This window comes from Cynocephalus volans, chromosome 4, assembly GCF_027409185.1.
Source record: "Cynocephalus volans isolate mCynVol1 chromosome 4, mCynVol1.pri, whole genome shotgun sequence".
NCBI lineage: Eukaryota > Metazoa > Chordata > Mammalia > Dermoptera > Cynocephalidae > Cynocephalus > Cynocephalus volans.
In genome coordinates this window covers 96,844,805-96,867,886 of record NC_084463.1, presented here as the reverse complement: position 1 = coordinate 96,867,886, position 23,082 = coordinate 96,844,805, and the positions used below count along the sequence as shown (strand labels likewise).

The 23,082-nt window shown below is 37.9% G+C and overlaps 1 protein-coding gene across 3 annotated transcripts in view; it reads right to left on the bottom strand.

The window, feature by feature from the left end:
- INTS4 (integrator complex subunit 4) overlaps positions 1-22,070 on the bottom strand; it is a 122,578-nt gene extending 100,508 nt beyond the window's left edge. Inside the window, exons 1-4 of one of the 3 annotated variants that reach the window (XM_063092976.1) lie at positions 21,906-22,070; positions 19,914-20,105; positions 12,266-12,383; positions 6,071-6,177 (exon numbers count right to left, since the gene is read on the bottom strand). In XM_063092976.1, the coding sequence (XP_062949046.1) occupies positions 6,071-6,177; positions 12,266-12,383; positions 19,914-20,105; positions 21,906-21,959 (471 nt within the window). In that variant the 5' untranslated portion in view covers positions 21,960-22,070. The remainder of the gene's footprint in view (positions 1-6,070; positions 6,178-12,265; positions 12,384-19,913; positions 20,106-21,905) is intronic. The other 2 variants (XM_063092975.1, XM_063092974.1) reach the window with 2 other exon arrangements.
- Between the last annotated feature and the right edge of the window lie 1,012 nt (positions 22,071-23,082).

The window sequence follows — 23,082 nt, the reverse complement described above, 5'->3', positions numbered from 1 at the left end:
TAGTAGCAGAAAACTTCCCAGGTATAGGAAAAATCACAGATCTTCAGATCCATGAAGCTCAACGATCTCCAAACGTATTCAACCCAAAAAGGCCTTCTCCAAGACATGTTATAGTCAAATTGGCAAAACTCAAAGACAAAGAGAGAATCTTAAAAGCTACAAGAAAGAAGCGTCAAATCACCTATAAGGGAGCCCCAATCATGCTAACATCAGACTTTTCATCACAAACCCTAAAAGCCAGAAATGAATGGGATGATATATTCAAAATACTAAAAGACAGAGATTGTCAGCCAAGAATACTCTACCCTGCAAGGCTATCCTTCTGAAATGAAGGGCAAATAGTATATTTCTCAGACAAACAAAAACTGCGGGAGTTCACCACCACACGACCACCCTTACAAGAAATTCTCAAGGGAGAATTGGGTTTGGTTCCTGAAAAATAACTACCACTGCCATAAAAACCCAAGAAAAATCTAAACCCACTAGTATCATAAAGATGGCATTCATAAAGAGAAAACAAACAAACAAAAAGGCTATCTACAACCTAAGGAACCAACAAACACAGAAAACAAACAGTAAATCAGAAAGCAAGGAACAAAAGACACCTAAGACAACCAAACAACAATCAACAAAATGCTAGGAATGAATCAACACCTTTCAATAACAACTCTTAATGTAAAAGGCTTAAATTCCCCAATCAAAAGACATAGACTGGCTGACTGGATTAAAAAGGAGGACCCAACTATATGCTGCCTTCAAGAGACCCACCTCACCCATAAAGACTCACATAGACTAAGAGTGAAAGGATGGAAAAAGATTGACCATGCAAACAGAAAAGAAAAACGAGCTGGAGTAGCTATTCTTATATCTGACAAAGTAGACTTTAAACTAAAAACCATAAAAAGAGACAATGAGGGACACTACTTAATGATAAAAGGACTGATCCATCAAGAAGACATAACAATCATAAACATGTAAGCACCCAATGTTGGAGCAGCCAGATTTATAAAACAAACTCTATTAGACCTAAAGAGGGAAATAGACACTAATACCATAATAGCAGGGGACCTGAACACCCCACTGTCAATACTGGACAGATCATCTAGGCAAAGAATCAGCAGAGAAACACAAGATCTAAACAATACTCTAGACCAATTGGACTTGGCAGATATCTACAGAACATTCCACCCAACAACCTCAGAATATTCATTCTTCTCGTCAGCACATGGATCATTCTCCAGGATAGATCACATATTAGGTCATAAATCAAGTCTCAACAAATTCAAAAAAATTGGAATTATCCCATGTATTTTTTCAGACCATAATGGATTAAAACTAGAAATCAATAACAAACAAAATTCTGGAAACTATACAAACACATGGAAATTAAACAGCATTCTACTTAATGACATATGGGTCCAAGAAGAAATCAAGCAGGAAATCAAAAAATTTATTGAAACTAATGAAAAAAACGACACATCATACCAAAACCTGTGGGATACTGCAAAAGCAGTACTAAGGGGGAAATTTATTGCATTAAATGCTCACCTAAGAATAATGGAAAGAAGGCAAGTGAACAACCTAACACTTCACCTTAAAGATCTAGAAAAACAAGAACAATCCAAACCTAAAGTTAGCAGACGGAAAGAAATCATTAAGATCAGAGCAGAACTTAATGAAATTGAAACACAAAAAACAATACAAAAGATCAATGAATCAAAAAGTTGGTTTTTTGAAAAGATAAATAAAATTGACAAACCATTAGCATGGCTAACAAAAAAAAGAAGAGAGAAGATTCAAATAACCAAAAATTAGAAATGAAAAAGGCGATATTACAACTGATTCATCTGAAATACAAGGAATCATTCGAGACTACTATAAACAACTATACGCCAACAAATTTGAAAATCTGGAGGAAATGGATAAATTTCGGGACACACACAAGCTCCCAAAACTGAGCCATGAAGATGTAGAAAATCTGGACAGACCAATAACAATAAAGGAGATTGAAGCTGTTATCAGAAAGCTCCCAACAAAGAAAAGCCCAGGACCAGATGGATTCACAGCAGAACTTTACCAAACATTCAAAGAGGAATTGACACCGATTCTTTACAAACTATTCCAAAAGATTGAAACGGACGCAAGTCTCCCGAACTCTTTCTATGAAGCAAACATCATCCTGATACCCAAACCAGGTAAAGATATAACCAAAAAAGAAAACTACAGGCCGATATCCTTGATGAATATAGATGCAAAAATCATCAATAAAATACTAGCAAACAGAATACAGCAACACATACGTAAAAGTATTCACCACGATCAAGTGGGATTCATCCCAGGGATGCAAGGTTGGTTCAACATATGCAAATCAATAAATGTGATACACCATATTAATAAAATCAAACACAAGGACCATATGATCATCTCTATAGATGCTGAAAAAGCATTTGATAAAATTCAACACTCATTCATGACAAAGACCCTCTATAAGTTAGGTATAGAGGGAAAGTATCTCAACATAATTAAAGCCATATATGATAAACCCACTGCCAATATCATCCTGAATGGGGAAAAGATGAAAGCTGTTCCTTTAAGAACAGGAACTAGACAAGGATGCCCACTCTCACCACTCCTATTCAACATAGTGTTGGAAGTACTAGCCAGAGCAATCAGAGAAGAGAAGGAAATAAAGGGCATCCAGATTGGAAAAGAGGAAGTCAAACTGTCCCTGTTTGCAGATGACATGATCCTATATATCGAACAGCCTAAAACCTCTACAAAAAAACTCTTGGAGGTGATAAATGACTTCAGCACAGTAGCAGGATACAAAATCAACACACAAAAATCAGTAGCATTTCTATTCTCCAATAGTGAACATGCAGAACGAGAAATCAAGAAAGCCTGCCCATTGACAATAGCCACCAAAAAAATAAAATACTTGGTAATTGAGTTAACCAAGGATGTGAAAAATCTCTATAATGAGAACTACAAACCACTGCTGAGAGAAATTAGAGAGGATACAAGAAGATGGAAAGATATCCCATGCTCTTGGATTGGAAGAATCAACATAGTGAAAATGTCCATACTACCCAAAGTCATATACAAATTTAATGCAATCCCCATCAAAATTCCAATGTCATTTTTCTCAGAAATGGAAAGAACTATCCAGACATTTATATGGAATAACAAAAGACCACGCATAGCCAAAGCAACGCTGAGCAAAAAAAATAAAGCTGCAGGCATAACACTACCCGACTTTAAAGTATACTACAAAGCTATAATAACCAAAACAGTTTGGTACTGGCATAAAAACAGACACACTGATCAATGGAATAGAATAGAGAATCCAGAAATCAACCCACACACCTACAGCTATCTGATCTTTGACAAAGGCACCAAGCCTATACACTGGGGAAGAGACTGCCTCTTTAGCAAATGGTGCTGGGAGAACTGGATATCAATATGCAGGAGAATGAAACTAGACCCACACCTTTCACCATACACTAAAGTCAACTCAAAATGGATTAAAGAATTAAATATACACCCTGAAACAATAAAACTTCTTAAAGAAAACATAGGAGAGACACTTCAGGAAATAGGACTGGACGCAGACTTCATGAATACAACCCCAAAAGCATGGGCAACCAAAGGAAAAATAAACAAATGGGATTATATCAAACTAAAGAGCTTCTGCACAGCAAAAGAAACAATTAATGGAGTTAAAAGACAACCAACAGAGTGGGAGAAAATATTTGCAAAATATACATCTGACAAAGGATTAATATCCAGAATATACAAGGAACTCAAACAACTTTACAAGAAAAAAACAAGCAACCCAATTAAAAAATGCGCAAAAAAGCTAAGTAGGCATTTCTCTAAGGAAGATATACAAATGGCCAACAGACATATGCAAAAATGCTCAACATCACTCAGCATCCGGGAAATGCAAATCAAAACTACACTGAGATACCATCTCACCCCAGTTAGGATGGCTAAAATCCAAAAGACTCTGAACAATAAATGCTGGTGAGGTTGCGGAGAAAAAGGAACTCTCATACATTGTTGGTGGGACTGCAAAATGGTGCAGCCTCTATGGAAAATGGTATGGAGGTTGCTCAAACAACTGCAGGTAGATCTGCCATATGACCCAGCTATCCCACTGCTGGGAATATACCCAGAGGAATGGAAATCATCAAGTCGAAGGTATACCTGTTCCCCAATGTTCATCGCAGCACTCTTTACAATAGCCAAGAGTTGGATCCAGCCCAAATGTCCATCATCGGATGAGTGGATACCTAAAATGTGGTATATCTACACAATGGAATACTACTCAGCTATAAAAATGAATGAAATACTGCCATTTGCAACAACATGGATGGACCTTGAGAGAATTTTATTAAGTGAAACAAGTCAGGCACAGAAAGAGAAATACCACATGTTCGCACTTATTGGTGGAAGCTAAAAATAAATAAATAAATTCACACACACACACACACACACAAACCGGGGGGGGGGGGGGGGGAGACATAACAACTATAATTCCTTGAAGTTGATACGACAAGCAAACAGAAAGGACATTGTTGGGAGGGAGGGGGGAGAGGGAGAAGGGACTGACGTTTTGGTAATGGGCCACAATAATCAACCACATTGTATATGGAGAAAATAAAATTAAGAAAAAAATTTTTTTAAAAAAAAGGAACAATTATGATACAATATAAGGAAAAGACTCCTGTTATAATTTTAGCATAAAAAAGAGGGCAAAATTGTGTATATGATATGATTATACCTATGCGTTAAAAAAAATAGCAAACAATCTATGTACAGAATAAAAATAGAAAGCAGTACATACATCAAAAGGCTAATAATGGTTAACCTTAGGTAGTAAATTATGAATGTAGTTTTTCCTTTATACTTTTCAATATCTGTCCAAATTTTCTGGGTACAAATTTTTGTAATAAAAAGTGTATTTAGGGGGCCAGTTAGCTCAGTTGGTTAGAGCGCAGTGTTACAACATCAAGGTCAAGGGTTCAGATGCCTGTACTGGCCAGCCACCAAAAAAAAAAAAAAAGAAGTGTATTTGAAAAAAATTTAAGACACTTACTGAAAGCATAACAAGCTACTTAGTATGACACCCATCACAAGGACAACTTCACAGATATATACAAGTAAATTCTCTCAAATAAGAGATATATTTACTCTCTCATACACATAATCCCTAGTTTTTTCCACTTAGGCTTTCAATATTGTACTTCTCAAAATGTTTTGGTTTTATGTTTGTTTGGCTGTTTGTTTAAGATAAATGAAATACTCTGTCCTGGGGCTCTGAAACACCTTTCTAATTCCATGAGTATAATATTGTAACATAATTATTTGTCTTCTTATATTCTCAAAATAAAATTATCGAAAAAATCAAAAGTAAAACCAGTTCTACAAGGTTCTACAGACTGCTGTTATGCACAAAAAGAGGCTAATTAAAACTCCAGATTAAGTCAAAAGGCACAATTAATGTACATGTATTTCTTTTATAATCAGAAAAAAAGAAGTGAAAAATATTTTCCCAAACAGTTGCTTGTGTCTAGTTGGTAACTATAATAAGAAAAAAATACATGAGTTTTGGGATCAGTGAAAACAGTTTATACCCTGATTCCCACAACCTACTAGCTATAAAAACTTGGACAAGTTAAATTTCTTAAACCTCAATTTCCACCTTTGTAAAACAAGGATAACAGTACTTACCTGAAGGATAATGAGGACCAAATGAAAAATTAAACACAAAGCACCATAAACACAAGCACCATAATAAGCAGAGTGCATTTTTAGGCATAGTATACATAGTAGCTATAGACTATAATTATTTTCATTTCTTTTTGGAGGATGAGGAAGTTCATTTTATAACAAGTTACCTAACTTTATACCTAACTGAACATGAGGAGAAAAAAAAAAAAACCATTAAGAGTCCTTAGCAATCCTTACTTGTAGGTTTAGGATGGATCGGAGCAGATTTTATGGTTCTTACCATCTCTCCAAATAATGCAAAACAGTTCAAGAAAGAAGACCATTATACTCTTACCTTGCAGGCTACATCAACTAATCGCATCTGGATAGCTTGATTCTCAGGTAGTTTAGTGCCAATCGCAAGCAAAGTGTCCAGCAGTTGAGCTAGGACTTGATGAGACTCTAGAAAGGGAGATGAAAAGTTGGGTTGTAGAACTTCCAAAGGAGATCACTATGGAAACTAATTTGCTTGGGTAAAGAATGGAGATATTTTGTTAAAGGGATACCTGTACTCCCATATTTATTGCAGCTCTATTTACAATAGCCAAGAGCTGGAACCAGCCTAAATGCCAATCATTGGACAAGTGGATAAGGAATATGTGGTAGATCAACACAATGGAATACTATTCTGCTGTAAAAAAGAATGAAATACTACTATTCGCAGCAACATGGATGAACTTAAGAGTAAATTATGTTAAGTGAAATAAGCCAGGCACAGAAAGAGAAATATTTCATGTTCTCACTTATATGTGGGAGCTTATAAAAATAAACAAATAAACAAATTTTTTTTTAAAACACAGAAAAAAAAAAAGAATGGAGATTTTTGTCAGCTGGTTCTACTGTACGATCCTCATCTTCTCAACTAAAAGTTATGTTCCTAAAGGGATCCTCCACAGAATTAGACATATTCCTCTATACATGGTAGATGCTCCAAAAACGTTTAATAATTCAAGAGCTCTTCACTGCCTTCAAGTTAAAGTCCAAATTCCTTAGCAGGGTACACATACATACATACATACCAGGTCCTCCATGATGGCTAGCCCTGCCTACCTTTCAAGTCTCCTCTATCACCCTTTTTACAATTACTTATGATCCCATGTCTCTGTATCTTTATTCAGGCTAACCTCTCTACCTAGAATGCCCTCCCCCACACCTGGCTTCATCCTCACCCCCAACCCCTAGTGAGTAACTACTAATCCTTAAAGTGTCATCTTTTGTGCAGAGCTTTTCTTAATCCCCAAGAACTAACCATTTCCTCCTTCGTGGTTCCACTAAAGCAGCTCTAACAATTTACTATACTTCCTTATTTTCATATCAGACTACACCAGAAGACTGAAAGATCCTTAAGGACAATGACCATTTTACATACAGTTGTAGTCTCAGAATCTAGTACAACTCATTATATGCTCAACTAAACTTTAATAAATGGGCAAACAGCCAAATCCAAATGAACCTATATCATTCTTAACCAATTTCCTTTGTCTAAATTCTCTTTGTTCCAAAATACAGTTCCTATAATGCTGGCATATACAAGAGGATTTTAGGTGGCATTCAGATGATCATTTTTATATTAATAATTATGTACATATTTTAATGTACATAAAAAATTGCAATTACCATCTATTGATGGCACATGATACTAATTTCCTTTTACAGAACTAACATAAAAACTCACTTTAAATTTATTTTATTTATCAAAAAAAGTAGTTCATTTAAGAAAAATGTTAAGGAAACCATAGTATAGTTGTGAAAATATGTCAAAAATGGTGTGCATGATATATGACTAAACCATGGCAAACACTGGTTAAATCACTTCTTAGTAAGACTTTCAGTTCAACATAGTAGACTAAACATCTGTTTATCTTTGCTCTTTCCTAAGATCTCACTAATGCAAGAGTAAAGAAATTAAAAGGGTATGAACCTACAAGGACAAGAAAACAGGCAATAAAGGTGGATAGATGAAAAAAGCCAACAAATTTCTCAGAGATGGAAAGCAGATGGAGAAATTGGCAAAACTGAGAAATCCAATACTAAATGCCTACTGAAGAGGTTGTTCCTACAAAGCAAACAAATTCTCACTATTACACCCCAAAAAGGCTCTGGAATTGGAGATTTAAAAAAACAAAACAAAAGAGGGACGAGGTAAGGATTTATCTGAAGTCTCTCTAAGAAGCAGTTGATGCTGTACCCCACAGATATGTATAATTATGTTTCAATAAAAAAAAATTAAACAAAAAATTTTTGAAAAGCAGTTAACCCCTTCCTCCCCCCCAACATCCTACACAGCCAAGTGACAACTGAAACAAGTTTATTCTGTATAGAAAATGGACTGGACCAAAAAGGATGCAATTTTGGGGACACTATGTGAGGACAAGGAAGAAAGAGTGAAGTGAAGAGGAGATTAAGAAATAGTCAACATATTGAATAATGAAACAGTTCCTCCCTCTCCCTAGCCTCTCTTTCACTGCCCTGGCTCCAAGAACAAAGCAGCCACACATTTCTGTCTTCCCAGTAGGAGATTCATGAACTTCTAAATAGAAAAACTGATGAGCCCAGGAAAAAACACCAAAAGATACTAACATTTAAAGTCCTGGAGGCTTGCCAATTAGCTCAGGTGATTAGAGCACAGTGTTGTAACATCAAGGGCAAGGGTTCAGATCCCCATCCAGGCCAGCCACCAAAAAAAAGTCCTCCAAAGACATGTAAGATCTTCTAAAGTGGAAGCTACCAGCTGACAAACACTATGCACACATACTACCAATCAGCTTTTTAGTGCCTCATCTTAAATTTAAATATGGGGCTGGCTGGCTAGCTCACTTGGGAGAGCATGGTGCTGATAACACCAAGGTCACGGGTTCAGATCCCCTTACTGGCCAGCTGCCAAAAGAAAAGAAAAAATTTAAATAGAAAGCCAAGGATAATCAAGAAAAATCTCCAATATGAAAGTGTCCACAAAGAAAAAAGAAGACACTTAGAGGAAACAGAAGAGAGGTAAAGAAGTCCCCAACACCACCCATTTATTTCTTCAGAAAGATAATTCTACATAACTTCCATAGAAAGCTAAAGCTTTTTAACCTTAACTCTTGCCTCTGGTAAAACAGAAACCAAATTTAAATCTTTAATCCTAGTCTCTCTCCTGAGTTTCTCCTATATTTCAGACTGGACAACTCCCCAGGGATAATAAATGAAGCCTCATTATCACCAAACAAAATTCCTCAGAGCTGCCAAACTCTTTCTAAAACTAGACTTGATCATTTTATGCCCTTGCTCAAAAAATTTTATATGGTCCCATGCCTATAAAGTAATACTCAAATTCCTCGGCGCTCAAGACTACCTTTGGCTTCAGGACATTTTACCAATCCCTGCTAATCTCTCATAAAATGATCCAGTTTTTCAAATAGCTCTTGTACGTTCCACCTCTCTTACCTATGATCATAATGTTCCTTCTCCTTAGCATTACTCTTCCCCATCTCTGACTTTCCAGATCCCACAAGTTAGTACTGACCATACCTTGTCCTTTGCTCCACAGTATTCTAAAACACACTGTGTTATCATTAGTGGTGTAGCAGGTACTAGAGAAGCAGATACACACAGTACCCTCAAAGTGCCCAGCCCAGTACTTGCCAAGGAGTTACAGCACTCATACATTTACTGAACTGAAATGAAAAACTTTTGGTCCAGAGTGTGGACCACACCCTTGGAATTGAGAGTTCACACTAGACTGAATAATCAGGAGACACTTAATTCTAAATCTTTAGCAGTCACTTTACCTCCCTGGAGTTCATTTTCCTCAGCTACAAAATAAAGGGGCCTAAACTTGATGAACTCTACGGTCCCTTCCAGTTCTATCTTCTATGAATCTAGGTGAACCAGGAACTTGAAATCAGAAAAAAAGCCAGATCAAATCTCTTAGAGATAATTAAGTAAGAAACAGAATTAGAAAACTCAGCAGAAAATAAAACAGTTATTTGCCATGGATACTGCATAATTTGAGTTCCTTTCTTTTAATTTATTATTTTTTTAAGTTTATTTTTTAATATTATTATTTTACATTCTATGATGTTGTTGCAGAGATCCTTTCTTTTAAAGGCTAGGATGAGGTTTACATTAAAACTAATTTTCTCTTATAATGTTTCTGTTTCAGAGGTAAACTGTTTCAGTTAAACCACAGTCTATAAGAAAGAGCACTGCACTAAGTTCTCGGTTCTGCTACTACTTAGCTAAACAAATTAAGCAACTCACTTCTCCTTGGAACGTAGTTTCTGTCATCAGCAAAAGGAAGGAATTAGATCAGATGATTTCTATAAGGTCATTACAGCTCAAAAAGTCTATGGCTCTATGAAATCCCCACTCTTTTTTTTTTTTTTTAAATGATGACCGGTGAGGGGATCTTAACCCTTGGCTTGGTGTTTTCAGCACCACGCTCAGCCAGTGAGCTAACCGGCCATCCCTATATAGGATCCGAACCCATGGCCTTAGTGTTATCAGCACCGCACTCTCCTGAGTGAGCCACGGGCTGGCCCTGAAATCCCCACTCTTAAAATATGGAATTCTTCCATGTCCTCCTATCTTTGCTCAGGCTAACCTTATCTAGAATGCCTTCCCCCACACCTGACTCCATCCTTAACACTACCCCCTCCTGTGAGCACCTGCTAATCCTTGAAGTGTCACCTCCAATGTGACACTTGGGAAATAAGAATTGTCCATGGGAAACAAGATACTGCTATACTGAGGCAATATAATTGTTTTGGTACTTTTAAGTGTGTCTCACCAAGGTCCAGGGTTCAATCCCTGTACCAGTCAGCCACCAAAAGAAAGAAAAAGAAAAAAGTTGTGGAAGAAACATGTACACTCAGTTATAAGGTGCAGTATAAATTGAAATAATCCTTTTGGAAAGCAATATGGTAATATATAGCAAGGGTCATCAATATGTTTGGACATCTTAACTCAGTAATTACCTTCCCAGGAATTCATCCTAAGGAATAACAGAAAGAAGAAATGAACTCTCTTTTTGCCACTAGCTACAAGAGCAAAATATTAGGAACATGTTACTGTACCTGTTGGTGTTATCAACACCATAAATATTATAATGGTACATAGAAACATGGAAATAATTATATGTAACATTAAGTAAGTATAGTAAGACAGAAAATAGTACATTCACTACAAGTACAACCATATAAAATATATATAAGTAAAAAGTAATATGTAAAACAAGTTATTCTGTGAAACTAGAAGAAATATTCTTTATTTTCTTTAATGTTGTTATATTGGCATTTCAACAAAACAATCCTCCCCTCTGGCGATTAAAAAATAAAAAAGAGGGGCCGAGCCCGTGGCGCACTTGGTAGAGTGCTGCGCTGGCAGCGCGGCGACGCTCCCGCCGCGGGTTCGGATCCTATATAGGACTGACCGGTGTACTCACTGGCTGAGTGCCGGTCACGAAAAAAACGACAAAAAAAAATAAATAAATAAAAAATAAAAAAGATATTTTCACTGTTTCCTGTGAATTAAAAGTCTAGGGTTAAAATTCAACACAAGTAAAATTTTACTATAAAGTTATTTTTAACAGAATTTTTTAAATTCTCAACTTCAGTCAAGGCCCACATGCGTAACCTATATATTTGTTACCATTAAACAATTGTACAATAAATGAATATAGATAATCTGAGTTCACCTGACTTTTACTATTCTCATAGTCTCTTAAGTTTATAGACTAAACGTTGCCCAATATTTAAATAGCCATTTTGTTTAAATATTTACACCCCAAAATGAAATAAAACTATTCTTTGAAATTACAACCAATCCTGTCAAATGAACAAAATTACAATATTTTCAGAAACAGCAACAAAGGGTTTCTTTTCTCAAATTTTAAAATAAATATTAAGGCAATTAAGGCACTAACTCTATAACAGAATTTTGTATATACTGTACAAAAAAGTAAATAATCAAAAAATTTTAAAGGTGAAGCAGTTTGCTGCTTCATCTAAACATTGAGAATATATTTTAGTGGGCATCAATAAGGAACTCACAGAAAAGGAAACAACACAATGGATATGAGACCTGGAAAATGTCACTTTTATGAGATCTAAATTGTGAGGGACCACATGTCCAGGATGGTACTTGTCACAGTTTCTGAAGTAGTATGGCACAGGGAACAAAGCATCAATTCTGCCACATACTATGTAACCTTGAACAAGTTAGTTAACTTCTCTAAGCTTCAGCTTCCCCACCTATAAAATAAGGACATAATATCTATCATATCATATGTAAACTATCTTAAATATATGGCACTTGGTAGGGGTCAATCAATCACAGCTATTAAAAGACAAAACTGTATTTTAACTCTAATGTAAATATATGTACACAGTTTTATTGAATCTTCCTCAAATTCCTTTTCAACAAACACATCAAAATTTTATTCTAAATTCTATACAAAAGGAATTTAAGTTTCCTGCTCTGACTACACAGCTTTTAAAGTACAACTTACTTTCATTCTGCAGTATGTTAACGGCATCATCCATAATGCAGTCTGGTGAAAATCCTTCCGTCTTGGATAATAAACCCAACAATGATGCAATTTTTAATCTTACAGATGGATCATTCTCCTGGAACAAAAAAAGCAACTGTCATGCTCTACTCTTAGCTAACTAACAAATAGGAACACGGGAAACTAACATCCCAAAAGAAATTCAATGATCCAAGTACACTAAGGCTTCATTTCTAAAAAAGTAACTTAATATACTTCAGGGGAAAGAGCTTTTCTTTCTTTTTTTGTTTTTTTTAAAAAGATGACCGGTAAGGGGATCTTAACCCTTGACTTGTTGTCAGCACCATGCTCACCCAGTGAGCTAACTGGCCATCCCTATATGGGATCCAAACCCATGGCCTTGGTGTTATCAGCACCACACTCTCCCAAGTGAGCCAAGGGCTGGCCCCAGGAAAGAGCTTTTCTAAATCAGTATATTACACCCAAATACTGCAAAGTGAATAAGAATTATTTTATACCTTCCTAATGTCATTAACTTCTAATAAAAAAAAAAAATGTGCTGTTGGCATTAAAACTACTCATGTTAGACATAAGTCACAACCACCTGCACCACCAACACTGCTAGCACTGTACATGTAACTCTGCTGGCAAGACCACTGATCCTGGAATCCCTGGAAAATGGATGTTACAGTTACCATCAGAAAGAATCTTTGGGCCGAGCCCGTGGCGCACTCGGGTGAGTGCGGTGCTGGGAGTGCGGCGACGCTCCCGCCGCAGGTTCGGATCCTATGTAGGAATGGCCGGTGCACTCACTGGCTGAGTGCCGGTCACGAAAAAGACAAAAAAAAAAAAAAAAAAAAAAAAGAAAGAATCTTTGACTCTACCCGATTTTTTGGATCACTAGATCCTGATTAGAAATCTTGAGGCAGGGTTTTGGTGATGGGGAGCATTAATCAGCTACAATGTATATCGACAAAATAAAATTTAAATAAATAAATAATAGATAGATAGATAGATAGATAGATAGATAGATAGATAGATAGATAGATAGATAGATAAATAAATAAATAAATAAATAAATAAATAAATAAATAAATAAATAAATAGAAATCTTGAGGCAGGCAAGTATAATTGGCTGAGTATAGATCTTGTGCCTGGGCCCAAGCTGCAAGGAAAACAGAAATGAGTTGTCTGGCTGTTTTAGCATTGACAATGGGGAGCACCAAGATTCCTGTGGCTGAAAAATTTCCCCCCAAGACAAAAGAAAAAGGAACATGTCCTTTTGTTCATCACCATATCTCAAGTAGGCTGCATAATATCTGACACTAAAAAGACATTCAATAAATATATGTGATTAAATAAATAAATAAATGTAAAATGGGATGGTGTCTGGGGGAAGTACCTTGCCAGTGCTGAGATTAGGTAATCTTTCTATACCAAAGACAAGATTATTTAAATGTATTCTCAAAAGATAAAGTGCCTTCCAGATATGATTAATTCCTCACCTACCACCTATTATTTCTAAGGAGGTGATCAGGCACAACAAGGAGGCCTAAAGCAGAGCAAAGGGCAATAGATATGGAGTCGGAATATCCCAAATCCTGGCACACTATGCCACTTACCATGTACATCACTTTCAGAAAGTCATTTTCTTGGGAATTTTACCTTAAGGTGTGAGTTGCAGCAAAAAAGAAAGGAATTTGAAATTAGCCAGATCTATTTGTGAAGTCTGGATTCTCTGTGCAATAGCTGTACGTCTTGAATAGCTAATCAACCTCTCTGAGCCTCTACTGAGAAAAGGGGCTAAAACCAACCTCAGAGAGCTACTGAGAGGAAAATGACTAGCACAGAAATGGGCACATAGTAGGCAGGTGGTTATCAGTGCCCTCATCTTTATTATTTCCTTCCTTCTGCTAACTTCAGGTTTAGTTTGTTCTTTTTCTAGCTCTTTAGCTTGTAAAGTTAGGTTGTTGATTTGCGATTAATACCAGAATATATCAAGAACTCCTACAACTTAACAACAAAAAAAACTAGATTCAAAAATGGTCAAAGGACTTGAATAGACACTTCTCCAAAGAAGATACACAAATGGTCAAATAAACACATAAAAAAATGCTCGACATCACTAATCATTAGGGAAATGCAAATCAAAACTACAATGAGATACCACCTCACTCACACCCATTAGGATGGCTACTACCAAAACACCAGAAAACAAGTGTTAGCGAGGATGTGCAAAAATTGGAATCCTTTGTGCACTGCTGGTGGGAATATAAAACAGTATATCTGCTGTGGAAAACAGTAAGGTGGTTCCTCAAAAAATCAAAAATAGAATTACTAGATGATCCAACAATTCTAATTTTGGGTATTTAAAAAAATTGAAAGCAGGATCTTAAAGAGATATTTGTACACCTGTGTTCATAGCAGCATTATTCACAATAGCTAAAATGTGGAAACAACCCAAGTAGCCATCAACAAATGAATGGATAAGCAAAATGTGGTATATATACAGAACAGAATATTACTCAGCCTTAAAAAGAACGGAAATGCTAACATTCCTACAATATGGATGAAACTGAAGGACATTATACTAACTGAAATAAGCCAATCTGTCACAAAAAAAAAAAAATACTGTATGATTCCACTTATATCAGGTACTTAGAGGAGTCAAATTCACAGAGACAGAAAGTAGAATGGTGGTTGCCAGGGGCCTGGGGGCAGGGTGGAATGGAGAATTAGTGTTTATAGGTACAGAGTTTCAGTTTTGCAAGACGAAAATAGTTCTGGAGATGGATGGTGGTGATAGCAGCACGACAATACGAATGTATTAACACCACTGAACTGTACACTTAAAAATGGTAAAGATAATAAACTTTACGTTATATGTATTTTAGCACAAGTTTTTTAAAAGGGGGGGAAAAGGTAGATAAGAGAGTATCTGACCTAGTAACATTCCTCACTCATCTGGATACCTTACTCAAGTTCCTCTACTTTCTGAAATAATCTTCCGGCACCCCTTCTACTGAGACAAATAAATGACCTCCTTCACACCTGAGCTAAAAACAAATCAACTCTAGGGAAGCCCTCCCTAATAACTGCTCATCTCACCATTACAACTGTCCTGTTCAGCCTCTCAGCACCTTTCTCAGACTCATCAGTCTTTTAGTTGGTCACCCTAAGTCCAGTCTGGCCCTTATCCAATTCCTCCATCCTCCATGCTTCCCAAAGAGTGACATGTCTAAAACAAAAAACAACAAGGTAGAAAACAAAGCCCTTCAGAACTGGACCCCTTCCAAACCTTTCTAGTCTTAAAGAACTCTCAACCTAAAATCTACACCACTTCCAATCCCCGTAACAGCCAGCCACCAAGAAAAAAAAAAAAGTCTACGTCAGTCAAACTAATTGCATTTCTTCTAACGTGACAGGCTATTTCACATCTCCATGTTTTTGCTCACAACTGCTCACAAGTAAAATTTCTTTTCTCCTATTTTCCAACTGGCCAATATCTGTTTTTAAGACTCATCTTCAAGCATCATGACTACTCTATAATGTCTTTCTGGATCCCTGCTTCCAAGTATAATTGACACCCCCCACTTTGAGGCCGTATCATAAATTCCCCAGACTTCATAGCAATTGCAATTTTGTATTGTTGTTATCCATTTCTTATATTATCCACCCAACAAGACTCAGGTCAGAGATCACATCATATTCATCTCTGTATCACCAACATGAAGCACAGGGCTGGCACAGAGTAACTATGCAGATATGCTGAGCAAATGAAAAAATGAACAAATGCACAACTTTAGCCCTTGCTATCTATATACTGCATATATTACTTGGTCTCCCAACTACACTGCTAGCACCTAAAAGACAAGAAGCATGTCTCACGGTTCTGCATTCTCAACAGCAACCAGCACAGTAGTATAAGTGAAGAATCTCTCATGGGAAATAAGTTTGGATACTGCTGCCTGACCATGGAAAAACAAAGAAGAAAAGCCAAAGCCAGAGTAGCTTATCCACTAAAATACAAGAAACCACATTTCTAGACAGAACAGAAGAAAGCATAGAAAACACTAGTCACCAGTCTAAAACTGGGCCCATTTGGCATCCCTCCTCATTTCCTTTGGTGCTAGGATCTGCTAGACTAATGCAAGCCGCATGGCCTGGTTAAAGAACTTGGGATCTGACATCAAAACACCTAAGTTCAATTTTTCTTTTATACCTGATAATGGTATTATGAGTATATTTTTTAAAAAGAGTATCATTTAGGGCCGAGCCCGTGGCACACTTGGGAGAGTGCAGCGCTGGGAGCGCAGCGATGCTCCCGCCGCGGGTTCGGATCCTATATAGGAATGGCCGGTGCACTCAGTTTACAAATAAAATGATATGATTCCAGGAATTCATTTTCATGAGAATCTGGTAGAGAGGGTGAGGGTGGAGGAAATGGAAGTGGATTGGGGGAGAATGAAACAAGTTTGACCATGAAGTGATAATTTTAGAAGCTGGGTAATGGGTATACTGAAATTAATTAAACTATTCTCTCTACATGTATATGTACTTGAAATGTTCCATAACAAAAAGGCTTTTAAAAACAACCCAGTTTCAAATCCAGACCTTCCATTCACTAGCTGGGTGACCTTGGATACTAAACTGCTCTAAGCCTAGTTCCTTATCTGGGTCTTTGGGGCAGCTGGCCAGTTCAGGGATCCAAACTCTTGACCTTGGTGTTATAACAACATAGTTTCTTATCTGAAATATAGGGATAACAATGGTGTCATCAGGATTAAATAAAACATTACCTGTGGAAAAGAGCTGAACTGCTCTCAGAAGTAGTATTATAAATGATTATTGGTAAGAGTTATATAATAATAAAGGTAAATATTGCTAACAGTTCTTGAGAACAGAAACCCTTATTTCATTCATGTAAAACACAAGTAAGGGGTTTGGAGATCCCTGTACTGGTCAGCTGCAAAACAAAACAAATCAAAACAAAACAAAAAACAAAAACATGAGTGAAACATTTATTAAACTCCTGTAAGGTTCAAGGGACCTTGCTAGGCACTGGGTAAAGATTAATGGATTTCTACTCTGAATTTATAGAGCTCAAAGTCTGAAGGAGACAGACACATATGACAAACAATGGCAATACATAAGAGCTAATAATTGTTTTAACAGGATACTGTCAGTGCCCAGAACAATGTCTGATATATAGTAAACATTTGTTAACTGAGTAAAAAGCATTCATTCATTCATTCAACAAATATTTATTTTACCAGGCACTTTTCCTGGTGCTGTAGATAAATCAATTTAAAAAATCAAATATCTCTGCTTGAGAGGAGCTTATGTTCTAGTACAGGGAAATGGACAAGCAACATAATAAATGAGAAAACTACATAGAATATTCAAAGACAGTAAGTGCTATGGACAGAACAAAATCAAGGAAGGGGGCTACAAAGTGCTGGGGTGGGATAGGCAGTTTTAATATGAAACAGAGGGGTAAAGAAAGACCTCAATGAAAAAGTGACATTTGAGGGTCTGCCCGTGGCTCACTCAGGAGAGTGCAGTGCTGATAACACCAAGGCCATGGGTCCGTATCCTATATAGGGATGGCCGGTTCGCTCATTGGCTGAGTGTGGTGCTGACAACACCAAGCCCAAGGGTTAAGATCCCCTTACTGGTCATCTTTAAAAAAAAAAAAAAAAAAAAGTGACATTTGAACAAAAATATGTGAGAAGTAGACATGTGAATATCTGAAGAAAGTGTTCCAGGCAGAAGAAAATGTAAATTCTTGGCAGATAAAATGGCTGACCACATCACAGGGCAGTGGCAGGGAGAAGGGTTATAGGCAAAAGAAACAGCATGTGAAAAGACACTGATTTCTGAAAATACACAGGGTATTTGGAAAATTGCAAGCATTGTGATTAAGGTAGAACATCTGTAAAAGAGAGACATAAAAGGCAATGGGAATAAATAGATTTAAATAAAGATAGTTTATAGAGAGAAACTGAAAGAAGCGACCAGTAAGAAGCTTTTGCAAGGTGAGGCATCAAGACATATGCATCCTGACAGGCGCAATATGAAGTACAAATCATCATCTATTAAGTATTCTTAACATTCTCAAAAATATGCTTAATCTGAATCTCACAAAGCCTATAGATCTAACTCCTACTTCATAGCAAATAGAGGACAAAGTAGCAAGTTAGCCCCCAAGGAAGTAAATAAACTCAGAAAACAAGACATTTTACAAAACAACTGACCCAGTTTCTTCAAATCAATGTCACCAAAATAATAAAAAATGTTCTAGATTTTTAAAAAGACCAAATGCCGTATGTGGAACTGGTTTACATTTTGATTTGAACACATCAACTATAAATAAAAAGATATTTGGAGGGCCAGCCCATGGCTCACTTGGGAGAGTGTGATGCTGATAACACCAAGGCTGCAGGTTCAGATCCCTATATAGGGATGTCCAGTTAGCTCACTTGGGATAGCATTGTGCTAAGAACACAAGTCAAGGGTTAAGATCCCCTTACCAGTCATCCATTAAAAAAAAAAGATATTTGGGGAACAATTAAAGAAATCTCAATATGGACTAATTCTTAGATGACATTAAAGAATTATTTAGGGCCGCCCCGTGGCGCACTCGGGAGAGTGCAGCACTTGGGAGCGCAGCAGCGCTCCCGCCGCAGGTTCAGATCCTATATAGGAATGGCCGGTGTGCTCACTGGCTGAGTGCGTTGTGGGCGACACCACACCAAGGGTTGCCATCCCCTTACCGGTCACAAAAAAAAGACAAAAATAAATAAATAAAGAAAGAATTATTTAGTTTTGGTTAATGTAGTTAGGTGGGTATGTTTAAAAAAAAAAAAAAGATGTCCCTTTTTTACAGATATTTACTGAACTAGTTAGGGCAAAATGATATACCTAAAAAAAACTTCAGGAAAACAAACAGATAGAGCAAATTTGTCCAAATATTAATAACTGTTAAATCCCAGGGATGGGTATTTGGTAGTTCATTACAGTATTTCTACTTTTCCATAAGTTAATAATTTTCATACTTGTTTTAAAATTTAATCTGTGGGGCAAATAATTTCTTCTCCTTTTACTTCAGATTTCACCTCTATAAACTGAAAAATAAATACGTTTTGTGAATTTCACTTTGTTTACATTATTTCCCATATTTAATCATGCATGAAAAATACAGAGAGAAATAAAATGCCACTTTGCTTTTAAAAGGTTTAAAAAAAAAAAAGAGAGAGGACTATTACAATTAGATAGGAGGGCCTTGAATTAGGACAGGAACAGAAGGATGATGAGGGGACTACATTCCAAAGACGAATCCAGTTACGGAGAGTCATGGTTAATGTTAACTCCTCTTTTGTGCTCCCACTGCACTCTGCACCTATTGCACTCACAGTACCTTCAGAAACCTTACCATTTATACGTCTATCTCCATCTAGCATACTGTAAGCTTCTGAGGACAGGATTTGCATCTTTTTTATCACTGTAACTTCAGTGCCTAGTACATGGAAGACACTCAGTAAAAGCTTGCTAAATTAACACATTCTTATTTATTTGCGATACTAATCCATTCTGCAGACACAATAAATTCATACACATCCCCATCAGGTCCTCAACATCTTCTCACCTTGTAATAATGTTCCAAGAGAATCCTGACTACTCCCTCCACACTTTCTGCCTCGACAGGCTTCCTGGCAAACTGGAGTAGGTACTGCAAAGCATCTGCTGGGGAGGTCGCTTTACACAGATCTATGTGAAGTGCTGCAGATTTGCTTGGTTTTGTCAGTCGGAGTTTCTTAGTAGCAATTTCCTCCTGTTGCTGCAAGGGGGTAGGGAAGATAAGACAAGAAAACCTAACTGAAAACAGACTCTGCAAATTTAACTTTGCCTCATTTGATGGAAATAATTTTCCATTATACCAAATAATGTATTTAGCTAATAGACCTAGCCTTAGGAAAAAGCCGTACTATAAACTGGAAAAAGCACTGGATTGGTGACAAGGCTATGAGTCACAATTTTGTCTTTCACTAGCTCCTACAACTTTGGGCAAGTCATTTACTTTCTCTAAGTCTCAGTTTCTTTCTCTGTAAAATAGGTACACTACCATTTTGTTCTACCTATCTTTGAGGACTGTTGTAGCTTTAGGGTTGAAAGGCCACACAAAAGATCTACTCCACTTTTTATCAATTCTACAAATGTATTGAAACTGTGCTAAGACACCCAGCAGGAACAGCTTCACTCCTTAGAAAACCATAACTGATGGGAATGTCTGCAGCTTGCACAGATAAAAAAGATCTTTCCCTCATTCCAAATGACTATCTTCACCCAAACTATTCTGTCTTTATTAGAAGGATGGTCAGTGTAGAAAAAAAAAAAATACACTATGGAAGAATGCCACAAAGATATGCCCACAATACAAAAAAGAAAGGAAATGACAAGTAATAAGGCTGGAAAGGAATACTGTCAGATCACAAAGGGCTAGGAAGTTTGATTTTAGGAAAAGGAGGAACTGCAGAAGAGAAGGGAAGGAAGACTTGATTTGTCAATGCAATTCTTTCTCTGCACTATAGTCACAGATAGCTGTTCTGGCTCTCCCATTAGCCTGTGAGCTCCTAAGTGGCAGGGACCCTGATGTGTAGAGGATTGTGTAGCTCAATACTTTTCACCATGCCTGCTACACAAAAATCATGAATTTATTCAATAAACTCTTATTAATTAATGAACGTTGAAGAATCAGTTCCCTGCTGGATGGCCTGAGCCTTGCTCCTCTACAAGTCTAAGGATCTAAGGATGCTGCCGATCCATTGGCATGAACTGGGAGCTTGTCAGAAATGCAGAATCCTGCCTCACCTACCCCGCCCGACTTACTGAATTGGACCTATATTTTAACCAGATCCCCACGTGATTTGTGTACACATTAAAGTCTGAGAAGCAAGTCAAAAAGATGACTTGGGATCAGCCTCTACTTTAGTGACATGTATGTGGAGACACATGGAGCATGACTGACTGTTCTGACAGGAGCTCGGCCCATCTGTCCTTAACTCCAAGGGAGAAAGGTATTGCCTTCCTCTCTAGGTGAGCTGTTCCACCAGAGGAGCTCTATCCTTAGGAAGCCTGTGACCCTCGCCTGCTTTGACCGGGTTTCGAGGAATTCTATAGACCCCTATTACAGCCCCTTAGAACTCTGCCTACAGCCCAACTTGTCCCTGGGCGCTCTTTGTGAGACTGGAGTAGGGAGGGGCTTTGCCACTAATCGGCTGTGTCTTGGCGCCCTTCCGGAAGTTTCAAAGTCTACATCTGTAAACCAAGGATGCAAGCGTAACCCGATCTAGCAAGGTTGCGTGAGAGAACAAAATGAGATAACCAATAAGACAGTTTCGTAAATTGTACAGCACTATTTGCTTCTTCTAATAACTTTTTTAAAAGTCAGACTACATGTATCAGTTAATAACAACAGCGGCCGCAGATTAACACGCCCACAAACGAGCAGTCTCAGAAAGTCTATCAAGTAGTCGGCACGCAACATAAACAAGCGGCGCCTATTCTGGCAAAGTGCCTGAGGTCTCGATAGCCTTTCCCGCCCCGGACGTGTCCCGTGACCTTTCTTGCCAGAGCTCACCTGAACCACTTTAGTGAATTCCTCATAAACCCGCTTCTTCAAGTGCGCCGCCATGGCTGCCCGAGGGCCCTCGCAGCTTCCGTACTCAACGAAAGAGGCGGGGTGGAGGGATCCGGAAAACCTATGCGGGAGGAGCCCGCCTCGATCCCACAAGGCAGTGGGGTTTTTAGGAAAGAGAGGCCGCTTCCTACTGCTCGACTGTCCCGCCGCTGTACGGGAGAATTTGGCCGTCTCCGCCTCCTACGCCGGAGGAACGGAAACGAGATCGTAGCTTGGAGCAGGCGGGGCCTCTGGAGGGAGGAGCCTGGACCGAAAGGGTGGGCGAGCCAATGGGAGTATTTGGAGGCTTGCTGGTAGTCTCAGAGTAGCCGGGAGACTGGCGCCCAGCAGAGCGAAGGGACGGAGGAAGTGCCGGTTAAAGGGCCGGGGCGGGGCGATGCCGAGCTAGAGGCCAAACCTGGGGCTCCGTAAGAATTTTGATTGACGACGTGACGCAAAGAGGCTAAGCTGATATTCCCATCATCCTTTGCTGCTTGTAGCTCCCTTTGAGGTTGCCTTTGTTCGAGGCGTGCGCATCCCTCCCTTGTCCTGGGTGCCTTTTCCTGCTCCTTCACTCTAATTATCCAGAAAGAATTACTTTCTCCTCTGATAGCTACGGTACAGTGGAAAAAATCTCAAAATCAAGGGTCAAGCAACAAAGCTTCAGACTGCGGCTCTGGTGGTTGGTGAACAAGTGACCTCAACTACAAATGCGCGGATAATACCTAACCTGACAAAAATGTGGTGACAACGGAATGAAATGATGCGGAAACATTTTACGGATTGTAAAATGTAGTTCACGTGTTAGTGTTAATAAATTCGATGTCAGCTTTTACAACCTACATGCTACTTAAGCTGTTTACTGTTTCTTTCTTTCAAGAGTTAATGTAAGATACTTAGAATAAGAGGGAGGCTGTGGTGGGTACAGAGGACCCAAAAATGCATAAAAGATGGTCTTTACCCTCAATATTCTACAGCCTACTTAGGAAAGCAGACACCCAAACTGATCATTACAGGACAACTGAAATGTGCTGGATAACAGAGGGATGTGGTTCAAAGAGATCTAATTTCCTCTAGGTGCCTCAAGGAAGCCTTACAGAGGAAACGATTTTTAATCCGGCTTTAAAAGAGAGAGTTT